Source organism: Monodon monoceros, unplaced genomic scaffold, assembly GCF_005190385.1.
Source record: "Monodon monoceros isolate NGI ecotype Baffin Bay Population unplaced genomic scaffold, NGI_Narwhal_1 Super_Scaffold_3, whole genome shotgun sequence".
Lineage (NCBI taxonomy): Eukaryota > Metazoa > Chordata > Mammalia > Artiodactyla > Monodontidae > Monodon > Monodon monoceros.
In genome coordinates, this window is record NW_021703780.1 from 38394681 (window position 1) to 38408949 (window position 14269).

Genomic DNA, 14269 nt, shown 5'->3' on the forward strand with positions numbered 1-14269 from the left:
CCTTCACCCTCCTGAGCAGGGAAGGCAAGAATTGAAGGCGTGAGGCTGCGGTTGTCACATTCCTCTCCCTTGGTTTCCAGCCGCAAAAGCGATTCTCGAGCGCAGTCCGTATCCCATCCCACCGCTCCCTGGCCCCCTAGTCATCCTCCCGGAACCTCCAATACCCCGGAGGCCAGCAACGCCTTCCGGGTCACTGGTTTCTCGTCCCTATCACTCAGTCGACAATTACTAAGAGCCTATTGTGTACTACGCCCTATGTTGGAGGATATCTTCCCTCAGCAAGAACCAGAGAATAAAAAGGACAGAGCCCCTGCTCTCAAGGACCGTGAGGTATTTACGTATATGTAAATATATGTGTATTTGCAATGCAGACTGATAGGGTGATAATAGAAGCTACAAAGTAAAGAACAGTTCTTATGAGCCTTCTCAGACCTTAACATAGGCTTTTTGTTCAATACAATGTCTTTCTCCTCTTGTTTATATTTTTGTTGCCTATTTCTTTTTTTAAATTTATTTTTTATTGAAGTATAGTTGATTTACAGTGTTGTGTTAATTTCTGCTGTACAGCAAAAGTGACCCGGTTATACACATATACACATTCTTTTTTAATTCTTTTCCATTATGGTTTATCCCAGGACATTGACTATAGTTCCCTGTGCTATACAGTAGGACCTTGTTGCTGATCCATTCTATATGTAATAGTTTGCATCTACTAACCCCAAACTCCCAGTCCATCCCTCCCTCACCCCCCTGCATATTTCCTTTTTTCCCCTCTTTTTCAAAATATCTATATTTTTCCTGAATTTATAGGTAAATACATGATTAGTATATAGAAAAATTCAAGAAGGTTACATAAAAGAATAAAAATCACTCATAACCCCAAACTGGGAGCTTTAGGCAGGTCTGGATTTGAGTCAGCCACTTGTTACCTAAGGATGTAACTTTCCCAAGCCTCAGTTTATTCATCTATAAGATGGGGATGATAATAGTATCTGTCACATAACGGTTAGGTAAAATAACATATGTAAAATGTTTAGCCCAGGGCCTCACATATAAAAGTGCTCAGAAATGTTTATTAGTATTATTACTATTACTATTGTTATTATTATTACCTCTGTTAACATATTGGTGTATTTCCCTCCTCCTGGACATACTGCTTTACACAGTTGGATAATAATGTACACGTATTTAGCATCCAATTTTTTTCTCACATTACTAGTTTTTCAAAAACATGATTTTAGTCTTTATGTAATAATTGTTTAATTATTCTCCCCTTTGGGGGTATTTTGACAGTTTCCAATTTTTCACTATTAAAAAGAACCTTGCATTAAACATATTTGCGCTGTTACCTATGTTTCCTCCTCCTCTTAAATCTCTGGTTTTGTGACCAGTCTTTGCCATCAGACTGGAAGTTCATCAAGGCATGGCCTGTGTCTCCACCATCAGACTGGGAGCTTCCCCAGAGCAGGGGCTGTATGTTCCCCCATTCAGAAAAGGCCCTAACCTGGGGCCAAGCTCTTAGGAGCTGATGGACATTCTTTGTTTGGCCTGACCAGCAGAACTCCCCCTGCCTCTGAGAGAAGGCTCTCTTGCTTTCTGAGGTTCTGGTGGGATAGCCAATCACAGGGCACACAGACCCTAGAGACAGGTCTGGGTGTGTGACCCAAGCTAGGCCATCAGTCTCTCTCTAGGGAATCTGAATTGGTGGTGGATTGACATGAGGAAAAAAAGGTATTGTTTAGTCAGGGCTTGGCAACATCCTCAAGAGATAATCCATAAACTCCTGCTACTGGGAGCTTTAGAGCCACCTTGATTCCTGCCCCGCCCAAGACAGGTGGCTCTGTTCCATCTTCAGCTCTGTGACTCACCCACTATCTTTCCATTTCCTTCTTTTTTGCTTTCATTAGCTAGAGTAGGTTTTCGCTATTGGCATCAAAGAGTCCTAATCTGGGAAATTCCCTGGCAGTCCAGTGGTTAGGACTCAGCACTTTCACTGCAAGGGCACGGGTTCAATCTCTGGTCAGGGAACTAAGATCCTGCAAGCTGTGAGGCCGAATAAAAAAAGAACCCTAACCTGATCCAAATATTAGCACCAGAAAGGGAGTTTCAGGCCCAGGCTTCAGACAAAAGACTCTGATATTCCTGTTTATGTCTGGAGTTGGGAAAACCGCAGCCCATGATACGGAGAGGAGAAGCAGCTAATCAAATTATCAGCTGCAGAAAATAGGGATCAGGTGCCCTCGGGGGTCAAGTTCTGGGGAACTGAGTAGCTTTGGCCACAGACAGATTTAAAGGTAATGACGAAATCAGGAACACAGAGTAGGGTGACTGCTTATAAAGGCAATGAATAATGTCAAGCAAGACAAGCCCAGTTGTCTAGATTATTGATTCAAGGAATAAAATGAATTGCAAGACCTTTATGTGCAATGGCTCAAAGAATTCATTAAGTCTTGTTGCTAGAGGGCATAGGACCCTTAAAATAAGATTCAGGTGTATGAAAGGACTGAACTGCAAGGCCTTTAACCCATCCCATGCTCCTGAATGGTTAGACCAGATCACCTCAGGAACTGGTAGAATCCTCACCTTGGCCCCCTGACCCTTGAGCTAAAGGGTAATATACTAGGAAGAGCTAAGCCCATGCCCCTGGTGCTCCCTCTCACTCTCCAAATAATAAATCAAAAATAGTATTATGTGCCCATGGGAGCTGTAGAAATCAGTCACTATCAATGCCTGGAAAGGTGCAGGGGTGGTGGCTCCTGTCTCTAGTGGACCTTTGTCACATTGTTTTTGGTTTTGGCTGACCAGCCTCCTAACCTCCTTCCTATGTGCGGGTGATACCCTGCTGTGTGGGTCCTGCGGGGGGATGCTGAGCCTCTTCTCTCACTGTGGAATTGAAGCCCCTTCCTCGGCCTGCTCTAGAGAGAGCATGCTGGCACCAGGTAATGATGGATTGCTGTGGCATGACATCCCACCCTCCATGGGAAGGTCCTGAGGACAGCAGGGAAGGGAGATATTCATGGAAGGTAGAACTTCAAGTGCTGTAACTATCTATCCCCAAAAGATCGATCAATACATCCTAATCCCCAGAACCTATGAATGTTACATTATTTGGAAGGGGGTTCTTTGCAGATATAATTAAATTGAGGATTTTGAGATAAGGAGATCCTATCAGATTATCTCGGGGGGGGGGGTCCTAAATCCAATGACAAGTGTCCTTCTAAGAGACACAGACAAGAAGACAAAGAAGAAAAGGCGACATGCCTATGGAGGCAGGGACTAGAATGATGCAGCCACAGCCAAGGAAGCTGGCAACCACCAGAAGCTAGAAGGGGTGGGGAATGGATCCTTCCCTAGAGCCTCTGCAGGGAGTGCAGCCCTGCTGACACCTTGATTTCAACTTCTGACCTCCAGAATTATAAGTGAACAAATTTGTTGTTTTAAGCCACCTAGTTTGTAATAATTTGTTATGGCACCTCAGGAAATGTACCAACTCTCCCGTAAGGGGAGAGGGCCTAAGGTACAGATGAACACCACTTTGTGGGCAGCAGATAATGGACCAGTCATATGGTCATTATCTTAGAGTAAGTTTGGAGAGTTAAGTAAAAGTTTGGGGAAAGGGAGCCTTCAGAATAGGGGCACAAACTAGAGAGTATTTGGGTTCAATGAGAATGTACTCCAGAGGCCTGCTACTACAGAGTCTTTTAACATCAGTTGGACAGGATGATTCACGCTGTGAATGCTAGCCAGCCTCCTTCCTCAGCACCCCCATTCCAATCCCACCGTGCACTGGCTCAAAGACCCCTAGCAATGTGTCCACGGTGGGACAGATGGAGACTGTGGATGAATCTTCCATCAAAGCCAATACAGCCAGTCACTACTGGCCCCCAACAATATCAACAAACTTTGAGCTCCTGGTATGACATCTATAACTCTCAAAACTCAATAATAAGAAAACAAGCAACCCATTTAAAGATTGGATGGCAAAAGATTCACACAAATACTTCTTTCAGAGACGATATATGGATGGCAATTAAGCACATGAAAAAACACTCAACATCATTAGTCAGTAGGCAAATGCAAATTAAACCACACATACCATTATACACCAGTGAGAAAGGCTCAATTAAAAACAAACCCCCCCCCCAAACTGACAATGTCAAGTACTGGCAAGGATGTGGAGCAACTGGAACTTTTGTATGTTGCTGGTGGGAATGCATATTTGTTCAGCCACTTTGGAATACAGTTTGGCATCTCTTAGAAATGGAAACAAACATTTGCTGTGAGACTCAGCCGTCTCAGTCCTGGGTATTTGTCTCAGAGAAATGAAAACGTGTGTTCACACACACAAAAAAAACATGAATATGTGTAGCAGCTTTATCCATAATTGCCCAAAGCTTTTCAGAAATAAACCAAATGTCTTTCAGGTGGGAAATGACAATGGACTACTTCCAGACAATGGACTTCCAACTACTCAGCAATAAAAAGTAAGTAGCTACTGTGACCTGCAACAGCATGCCTGAATCTCAAAGGTGTAAAGGAAAAGAAGCGAGACACCACCCCCCAAGAGAAATATATACAAACTGTGTGATTTCATCTATATTACATATAGAAAAGGCAAAACTATAGGGAAATAAAACAGATTTGTGGTTGCCAGGATCTGGTGGTGGGGTTGATTATAAAGGAATCATACAAGGGAATTTTTTTTTAGGTGATGGAAGTGTTCTGTATCTTGGTTGGGGTGTTGGTTCCATGATGTATGTGTTTGTCAAAACTCATGGAAGTGTATATTATAAAGGGTGGATTTTCTGTGTCAATTACACTTTAATTTTTTAAAAGGGGGGTTACTCATGTTGGTAGGGTACCAAATCCTCACTGTCCAGGGGAGAGAGTGTGCTGTTACACAAAGGGAACGGAGAGGTATGTGTAGAACATATGCATGGGCTGCCTCCTATTATTACCGTGTCCAGTATAAAAAAATTAATGGAAGAAACAAATTAATGAAGGCTTCAGTAACCCAACACAGGGTCAGGCCCATCAAGGGCCCAGATATCTCAGGGCTAGAAGGTCTGGGTCACTGTACAGCATAAAGGACCCTGATCAGCAGAGATGCTGGCTGAGAGCAAAAGGAACAGGATGGGAGATGGAGGATGAAAGTCACAAGCACTGTCTACAGCCACATGGTGCCTGAAGAAAGGAGGACTCTAGAGACTTCCCTGGTGGTCCAGTGGTTAAGACTCCATGCTTCCACTGCAGGGGGCATGAGTTCCATCCCTGGTTGGGGAACTAAGATACCGCATGCCATGCGGCGCAGCTAACAATTAAAAAAAAAAAAAAGAGGACTCTACTGTCTACCCAGATTTTCATTCTTGATGTGTCATGTGTATATTTATATACCCTACTAACTCTCTCTTCTTTGATGATGGCTAAGTTTAATATTTAGTGCCTGAGCTGTAGAATACTGAGATGTGATTGTGACCAAACTAAAAGAGGGGTGACATAACACAGACGTCCTGGACCTAGTGCTGGAGTAATGACGGATGACACTTTGGGCCGTCTCCCTAGCTTTCTTCAGAGGATGGTTGTGATGTGTTTGAAGGGAACACTAGCAAGGAGTGAGCATTATAAATTATGGGAAGAAAAGAGTTCATGTGTTTGTTGACCAGCGAAGGGAGGGGCCATGCTAAGAGAACAGAGCACAGATTTCAGCAGGACCAGAAGGCTGAGGTGGGACAAGGGACATCTTCACAGCAGCCATTGAGGGTCCAGAGGATCAAAAGGACCCCTTCCCCTAATTCCTGAAGCCACATAAGCTTCACTCCACACTCAATCCAATCTTGGTCAGGAGAATGGGGTGGTGAGGGGAACCCTAAAGGCTGAGTATTGAATTAAAGACTGGTAACCTGAAAGTCACTGAATGTCTCATTTCCTACCCTCACCTAAACAAAATGGAGACTGGATGGTCAATGTAAATTTAAAAGCTAAAATTATTGCACATCCCAGAAATCCCTCCCCTTTCTTTTTTTTTTTTTTTTTTTTTGCGGTACACGGGCCTCTCACTGTTGCGGCCTCTCCCGTTGCGGAGCACAGGATCCGGACGCGCAGGCTCAGTGGCCATGGCTTACAGGCCCAGCCGCTCTGCGGCATGTGGGATCTTCCCGGACCGGGGCACGAACCTGTGTCCCCTGCATCGGCAGGCGGACTCTCAATCACTGCACCACCAGGGAAGCCCCCTTCCCCTTTCTTTGGTAACAAAAACTCACTCTCTATTTGGAGAACTGCCCCTCCCCTTTCCATTCCCCTCAGGGCTCTGCCCAGTGCAGATCATGAGTAGAGGTCTGGAGGACCCAAACTAAGTCAACCTGAGTCTCTTGATTGGGAATTTGAATCTTGAGTGGATTCCCTGTCTGCTCCACAAGCTGACTCCAGGGCTGTCGCACATCTGACCTTGATCCAGAGCTGTGAGCCCCTTCCCAGAACTGCGATGCCTGTGTTTGTGGCTTATGTAAAGGGAATGTGTTATAGGGGAGTTTCAGGTCCCATAGGGGCAGGAATGCAGCAGCCATGGGAAGGGTGTGTGTGTGTGAGTGTGTGTGTGTGTGTGTGTGTGTGCAAGTATGTGTAACCAGGACCTGGAAATCCATCAGCAAGTCAGGGCACGGCTGACGCTGCTTCTTCCCAAATGGTGAATCCGTTCTTCCTCCCCTCTGCAGTCCAGCTTTCTCCATGTCTTCATCAGCACGTCAGAAAACTACCTTCCTGGGCTTCCCTAGTTCCATGTTTCAGATCAGCTTGAAGGCGAGCTGGTGGGCACAGGCCTACATCCCAGGAGAGGGCCTTGGGTCAGATGTCCATTCCTTGTCTAGTCTGTCCAGTGGTGGGGTGCAAAGACAGTCTCATTTACTAACATGGCTGCCAGAGGCCCGTCCTTTTGTGTCTGGGGTGGATCTTGGCGAACGAAGACTGGGTGACACCCAAGAGGAGTTTGCCACATCTCTGGGTCTACAGCCACTGTGGCCCAACCCCACTGACCAGGAGGCATGACAACACCCATCCTCCACCATCCCAGGTGGTAGGACTTGACCAGGGAGAATTTTGTCCCCTTTTATTTGTTTGTTTGTTTGTTTTGGCCGTGCCACGTGGCTTGCCGGATCTTAGTACCCAGACCAGGGATGGAACCCATCCCCCCTGCTGTGGAAGCACGGAGCCTTAACAACTGGACCGCCAGGGAAGTCCCTGTTTGTTTTTTAATTGAGATGCAGTATCTACATTACATACAGTAAAATTGGTTCTTTTTTGAGGGTGAAAAACCCAAAGCAAAATACTCTTTACATTGGAGAAAGGGTGGTTAGACCGTATTAGGTTTTGGTCCAAAAAGTCCTTAATTACATCTTGCTTACATTTTGAAAGCACAAACATTGCCAAAGTTCTCTTTGCTATATTCTTCATTTGTAATGGAAAAATCTCCATTCTTTCTTCTCTGGGAAGGTGGCCATGAGCTGCTGGCAATACTAGGACTGATGCAGTTTCATAGCTTCAATCACAGATAGAAACAGCTCCTCGTTTCCAGTTTCTTCCCAGGCCCCCTAGTCTTGACTTGTGAGAAGGGAACAGAAGGGTGGGGAGAGAAGGAGGGGTCAGGATGAGCTCATGCGGAAAAGTGGTTTTAAACACTGAGTTCCCTAAAAATAAGAGAAGATAGTGCTCCTTTAATCAATGGCATTTCCATGTCTCTGGAATTGGGTAGGTTTCTCTCATTTTGAGGGTCTCCTGGCTGGTTCCTCCAGCTGCTCCTCTCTATGCCACCCTCAGTGCTATAAGGGGGAGTGACAGGGGGTGGCTACACAGGCTGAGCACCTACTATGTGCCAGGCACTTCTATGGGGTTTCACATACACTGTCTTATTCAATCCTCATTTTACTAAGAGCTATCAACCTCTTTGCCTCGATAAAAAAACTGAGGCTCACAGAGATTACAAATTTAAATAACTTGTCCAAGGTCATGTAGCTAGTTATGGTGAGTTTTGAAGCCAGGATAAAGGCAACCCAGTCTGGGGCCTCCCCAGCGGGGCCGTCTTCCACTTCTGGGTTGGGGAAGGGGTGCTTTGCTACAATGAGCAGTCCTTCAGGGAAAGCTGCTCTGGTCCCACAGCTGAGCACACTCAGGCAGCTGTGCCCTTCCCAGCCTTCAGCCCAGGCCATCAGAGGCTCACGAGACCCTCATCCTCAGCCAGGACTAACGACTGCTCTTGCCCACACGTGGCCTGGGGTGGGGGACGGGGTGAGTGGAGCATTAACTAAAGTGGTGAGTCTTTAATGCTGGAATTGCACATGTTAAATGAAGTGGAAAGGAACGGGAGAGAGTCGCTGGAGAAGGACTTCCTAAGCGCCCCTAAATCACTCCTGCAGGTACCCCCGTGGGAGGGTGGGAGGGCAGTACACCTGGAGTGAGGACACATACCCCTCAGCCAGGGGTCGCAGGGCTGGTTGCAGGCCCAGGACCCCGGCCCCACCTGAAAATCCCCGAGGGGGCCTGGGAAGGTTGAGGGTGGGGAAACTGGGCCCCCTCCTCACGCGAGCCTGATACTGCCACATACCTGGGTTTGGGTGAGGTCAAAAGCAGGACCCAGACTGGGGTGAGGCAAGAGAGGTGTCTAGGATGCAAAGTTTAAGGACGTGCTCACACTCTAGGTGTCTCAGTTGCCTCACCCTAGTCCCAGCCCTGCCACAGAGCTCAGGGCGCCAGAGGTGAATACAGCAGTGACGGCAGCTAACGTGTACTGCTCACGTGCCGAGCCCTGTCCCAGGCTATGTGTATTATGTATACAACATATGTTAATTCACTCAACTCTCACACCTCTTATCAGTTGACAGATAAGGGGACAGATTCAAAACAGATAACTTGCCCAGCTAATAACTCGTACAGGTAAAAGTGTCCCAGAGTTCCCACTCTTAACAATGCTGCCGTATCAGCACCCCCCGCCCAACACACACACACACACACACACACACACACACAAAGGCACCAGGTGCCAGGTGGTGCCCAGCTACCTTATCAGGACCCACCCCAGCAGATTGGCCACAGCTGGGTCTCTGCCCACGGCAGGCCCTGCGGGACTGGGAAGGTGGGTCACGTGTGGGTGAGGCCCCTTTTATAGCCCCACCACCCCCTCTGGCTCTGTCTTTTGCCACCTGACCTGCCGGCCACTACATACGCCAGCTGTGCCCACTCATCATGGAGAAGGTCCTCGTCCTCCTACTCCTTGCCCTCGCGGTAGCCTATGCGGTCCCCGACCCCCGGGGACTCATTATCAACCTGGTAAGAGGGTCTTCAGGGCAGAAGTCATCTGAACCCCGAGGTGGGAATTCTTTTTAAGCTTGGATCTTGACCTCTGGGTGGGTCAAGTTGTCCCCACGTGGGGCTACCCAAGGGCTGGGAGGTAAGGCGTCTCTTCCTTTACTGCCCATTCCTGTCCCATGCCCCTTCCCCAGGGGCCCCAGAGAAGGTTGATCAGCATGGAGCATGCTCAGAGCAGCGGTTCAACCTGGCTGAGGGCACTTTATAAAATTCCAGAGCGGAATTCCCTTGCAGTCCAGTGGTTAGGACTCAGCGCTTTCACTGCCACGGTTCCATCCCGGGTTAGGGAACTAAGATCCTGCAAGCCGTGGCACGGCCAAAAATAAATAAATAAAATTCAGAGCCCTGGGCTCCTGCCCCAGAAACTCTGGCTCAGAAGGTTCAGTAGTTTAAAAAGCTTCCCCAGTGATTCTGGCTTCTGACCAAGCCTGACCAGACCAGCTCCAAATGCCTCAGGAATACTTCCGTATTTAGTCCTCATAAGAGCCACGTGAGATAGGTACTATTCTGATCAACCCCGTTTCCAGATGGAAAGCTGACACAGGGGAAGATTCAGTCACCTGCCCGAGGTCACACAGCTGAAAAGTCTTGAGCAGGGGTTGGCGCCTGGGCTGGCAGGCTCCAGAGCCAGGATCTCACCACTGCCCACGCTGCCTCTCCACCAAGGGCACAATTGCAAAAGCCCTTTGGGTTAAGAACTCAGTTCACAGGTTCTTAACTCAGGGCCATGCATGGACTCGGAGGGTCCGGGATGCCCCTGAGATTTATTTGTAAGAGTCTGTGGGGGGAGGGAGGGAGGAATTTTCCAGGGAGAGAGGGTCCTCAACCTTCACAGGCTCCTCAAGGGATTGGGGGACACAGAGGTTTGGAGACCCTGTTTGCGGGCCACAAGTGGCCATTCCAGATGGGAACTCTGAGGCATAGGGTGGGCCAGTGACTTGCCCAGGGTCACCCAGGGAGTTGGTAGCACAGCCAGTCCTAGAAGCCAGGTGTCCTGTCCCCGGCCCGGGGCTGCTTCTCTGGCACCACACTGCCCGCTTCTCACGTGGGTGGATGGGCGGTCGGAGTGGGAGGAGAGGCCGCCAGCCCCAGGGGTTGGATTCCTTCACACATGCCTCCCCCAACCGGGTAGTGTGTGGCGAGGTGGGGCTCTGGGTGGAGAAGGGATCAAATGGAGGTGGGTCTGGGCTGACGGGCTTCCCCTGGCAGGAAGAGGGCGAACTCTGCCTGAACAGTGCCCAGTGCCGGAGCAAGTGCTGCCACCGCGATACCGGCCTGAGCCTGGCCCGCTGCGCACCCAAGGCCAGAGAGAGCAGCGAGTGCTCCGCCTTTGTGAGTGCCGAGTGCCGGGGCGGGGTGGCGGCGGGGAGGACAGCTCCGAGGCGGAGGGCCCTCGAGGCTTGGGGGGCGGAAGGGGAATCAGGGAGGGGGCTCCGTCTGGACACGGAACGTTGAGGAGATGAGAGGGAGGTCAGCAGGCTTCAAAGCCCTTTCCCATCCCATCCCCTCTCTTGACCCTCACCACGGACCAGTGAGGTGGGTGGGGCAGCCATCTGTTATCCCTGTTTCATGGATGGGTAGCTAGAGGCTTCCCAGAGAGAGCAAGTTAATAAGAGCAAGCGAGCCACACAGCAGAAACCAGAACCCAAGTCCTCCAGGCCCACAGCGCCCCCTGGGGAGGCAGTCAGGAGAAGCACCATCTGAAAGAGGCAGGGCAGGCGATGCCCAAAGTGGCTCCCACAGCCTGTGACTCCACTGGCTCCGTATCTCTGCAGACCCTCTATGGGGTTTACTACAAGTGTCCCTGTGAGCGCGGTCTGACCTGTGAGGTGGACAAGACCATCGTGGGCTCCATCACCAACACCAACTTTGGCGTCTGCCTCGATGCTGGCCGCTCCAGAAAGTGAGGACACTCACCCAGGCTGGCACGCCACAGGGCGCTCGTCCTCCACCACCTCTCCCTGGCTGGCCGCCCCTAGACCGGCACCTCCGTCTTCTAATTGGATTCTTGGCAATTAAAGCCCCTCTTGCAAACCTTCCCCAGGCTCCTGGATGTTCTTGCTGAATCAGCGTCTTCCTTGATGTTACGTCAAGCTTTTCGCCCCATCAGGGCAGGTGTCCTCCGAGAAGGAGGAATGGGTCTGGGGCCAGGCAGGATGGGGCTGACAGACTGGAGACAAGGTTGTGCAACAGGCCCAGCCAGGCTGGGAATGTTTCCATTTCTTTGTCTTCTTCTTTTTTTTTCTTTTTAATTTATTTAATTTATTTTAGTTTTGGCTGCATTGGGTCTGTTGCTGCATGAGGGCTTTCTCTAGTTGCGGTGAGTGGGGGGCTACTCTCCGTTGCGGTGCGCGGGCTTCTCATTGCGGTGGCTTCTCTTGTTGCAGAGCATGGGCTCTAGGTGCGTGGGCTTCAGTAGTTGTGGCACACAGGCTCAGTAGTTGTGGCTCGTGGGCTCCAGAGCACAGGCTCAGTAGTTGTGGTGCACGGGCTCAGTTGCTCCGTGGCATGTGGGATCTTCCCGGACCAGGGCTCGAACCCGTGTCCCCTGCATTGGCAGGCGGATTCTTAACCACTGCACCACCAGGGAAGACCTATGTTTCCGTTTCTGAGGAACAATCACACCTCCCTAGGAGGCCCTCATTGCCCCTCAAGTTCTCAAGCAGACAGGCACACACACACACACATCTCTGGTGGGGAGTTATAATGGCCCATCTTCTTTGCCCTGCATCAAAACTTACCAGTCCCCTCTCCTGGGCTCTCACCTCTTTTCTGGGCCAAACTTTCAGATGTGACAGCTAGCTGACACAATCTGTGTGTTAAGGGGTCAGACCACAAACAATTGCTATAGGCTTACTCTGTGCTAGCAAATTCTCACAATGACCTTGGGAAGGAGAATTCATTGTCTCCACTTTATAGATAAAAGAAACTAAGGATCAGAGAGGTTAAGTAACTTGCCCAATGTCATGTAATTAGAAAAAGTTGCCACTAAACCCATCCAACTCCACCTCCTACGCTTTCTACAATTCCCTGTTCTTTCCTAATTATACATACTAAGACAGATGGGTGGCATTGTAAGGAATTTAGTTTTGACTTAATACAAAAATTTTATACCCCCTGGAGCCATCAAACCGGGGTTTCCTTAGGCAGTCCTGAGGTGCCGGTCACTGAGATGTGCAAGTGGAGGGTCACTGACCCCTCGGTGGGGATGCTGGAGAGGAGATTCACATAAATGAGGGAGAGTGATAATGAAATTGAGATGCTCTCCCAGCCCCAGGATTCTGTAGTTCTGGGATAATGAATCCTTAGAGTAACCATTAGGTTTATGAGTTAAGACTGGATTCAGCTGTAAGTAACAACAACAACAACAAAAACCCAAGTAATTACGACTTAAACAAAGGGGGCATGTGTTGGGTTGGCCAAAAATTCATTCGGGGTTTTCCATAGCATCTTACAGAAAAAATACGAACGAACTTTTTGGCCAGCCCAATATTTCTCAGGCATGAAGAAGCCTAGAGATGGAAGTGCCGGCATTTGTTTGGGTGCTGGCAGACCTGCAGGTCTCTTCACCTCCTCTCAGCAAATGCCTTCACAGCAGCTCCTAACATCAGATCCTCTCACCATGTGCTAGGAAGCTTTGGGTAGAGGCTGGGTTGGGGAGGGGGTGAGGGCAGAGTGCTTCTCCTGGGGTACCTTCTTATCTTGCCCTAACGCCTCTGGGCTGACGTCTCCACATCTCCATGGCTACAACTGGGTCACCTGACCACCTCTAGCTGCAAGGGAGGCTGGGAAAGCAAAGGGAATGGGATTGCCATGACTGGCTTAGACTAATTATGATCCCTCTCCAGGGCTGGGCACATTACTGCCCAAACAATATTGGGGTTCAGCAAGGAAGGGGGGCAGTGGCTGCCAGCAAACATTGAAAGTTCTTTATTGCAATGACTGTGCATCACCCCTCCCTCCTTGTTCCTCCCCTGTTGGGGGAGGCTCTGGGGACCAGGGACAGGAACACACAGTTCTGGGTAGGCACAGGAGTAGGTGGAGGAGAAGTGGGGGGAGGCAAGGAAGAAAGATCATTAAAAGAAAGTTTCCTTAGCTGGCTTTTTTTTTTTCAGTTTTCTTACGATGGCCGTAGATGATTGTAAACGATTTCTCATTCTTCGGAAATATACGAGTCAGGCCCTGCTGGCAGGGACATTAGTTATAAAGGCCGAGGAATGTCTGGGAAAGGCGAGACTTTGACCTCGATCTTGGGGGTTGCTCTGCCCTCAGCCCCGAGGGCCAGCCCCCACTTTCACCACAGCCCAGCTCTGGGGCCCATCTGCTTGTGCACAACAGAGGAGCCTGGGCATAAAGACCTCCACACCCAGCTGCTCAGAGTCTCTGGTCACCTCCTCCAGGCTGACCCCTAGGGTTGCTAAGTGTTCTCTTCACTCCATCCCTGGCATCACCTTTCCCTTGTTAACCCATCTGCCAGTCCTAAGTGGATGAACACTGAGAGGGAGCCCCATCTCAGCTCCTTAAATCCTTTCATAGGTAAGTCAACTCCCCTCTCCTGCACACTCAGTTCAGAGGCTGCCTCAGCCCACCTCCCCCCAGGAGGCCACGGCAGAACTCCTGGGGCTTGGGAGGACGGTGGTTAAGGCAGAGGTAGAAAGGGTGAGGGCCAGACCTAACTGTGCCCATTTACAGTGCTACTTTCAGGGTTTGCTAAGATGACCCCTGAAGAAAGGGAACCCATATTAGAGAAAGAAGCATCGCCATGCCCCATGCCCCCCCATCCAGGATTCCAAGCCCCTGGAGTGGGGACCCACCTTGGGTCTGTCCAAAGGCTTCCCCAGCAGAGAATTCCCGGGTCATTTCCGCCGCCCCCCCCCCAGCCCCCCGGCCTTCCCTGGCCTCTGGGTGTGCCCAG

At 49.6% G+C, this 14269-nt stretch overlaps 1 protein-coding gene across 2 annotated transcripts; it reads left to right on the top strand.

Annotated features, from left to right (window-relative positions):
• The first annotated feature begins 9176 nt into the window (after window positions 1-9176).
• CLPS (colipase) lies at window positions 9177-11393 on the top strand. Of its 2 annotated transcripts, none has more exons than XM_029244190.1 (3): window positions 9177-9315; window positions 10564-10686; window positions 11130-11393. In XM_029244190.1, the coding sequence occupies exons 1-3, from the start codon at window positions 9232-9234 to the stop codon at window positions 11259-11261; spliced, it is 339 nt and encodes a 112-aa protein (XP_029100023.1). In that variant the 5' UTR covers window positions 9177-9231; the 3' UTR covers window positions 11262-11393. The 2 variants fall into 2 exon arrangements, with proteins under 2 accessions (XP_029100023.1, XP_029100024.1); XM_029244191.1 differs by having other exon boundaries at window positions 9218-9240; window positions 11130-11380.
• Window positions 11394-14269: the final 2876 nt, after the last annotated feature.

Bases quoted from the DNA above. Each gene is read 5' to 3' on its own strand.
- CLPS (XM_029244190.1), top strand. From the start codon at position 9,232: ATGGAGAAGGTCCTCGTCCTCCTACTCCTTGCCCTCGCGGTAGCCTAT. The intron at 9,316-10,563 runs GTAAGAGGGTCT...TTCCCCTGGCAG, and splicing joins GGGGACTCATTATCAACCTG to GAAGAGGGCGAACTCTGCCT. The intron at 10,687-11,129 runs GTGAGTGCCGAG...GTATCTCTGCAG, and splicing joins GCAGCGAGTGCTCCGCCTTT to ACCCTCTATGGGGTTTACTA.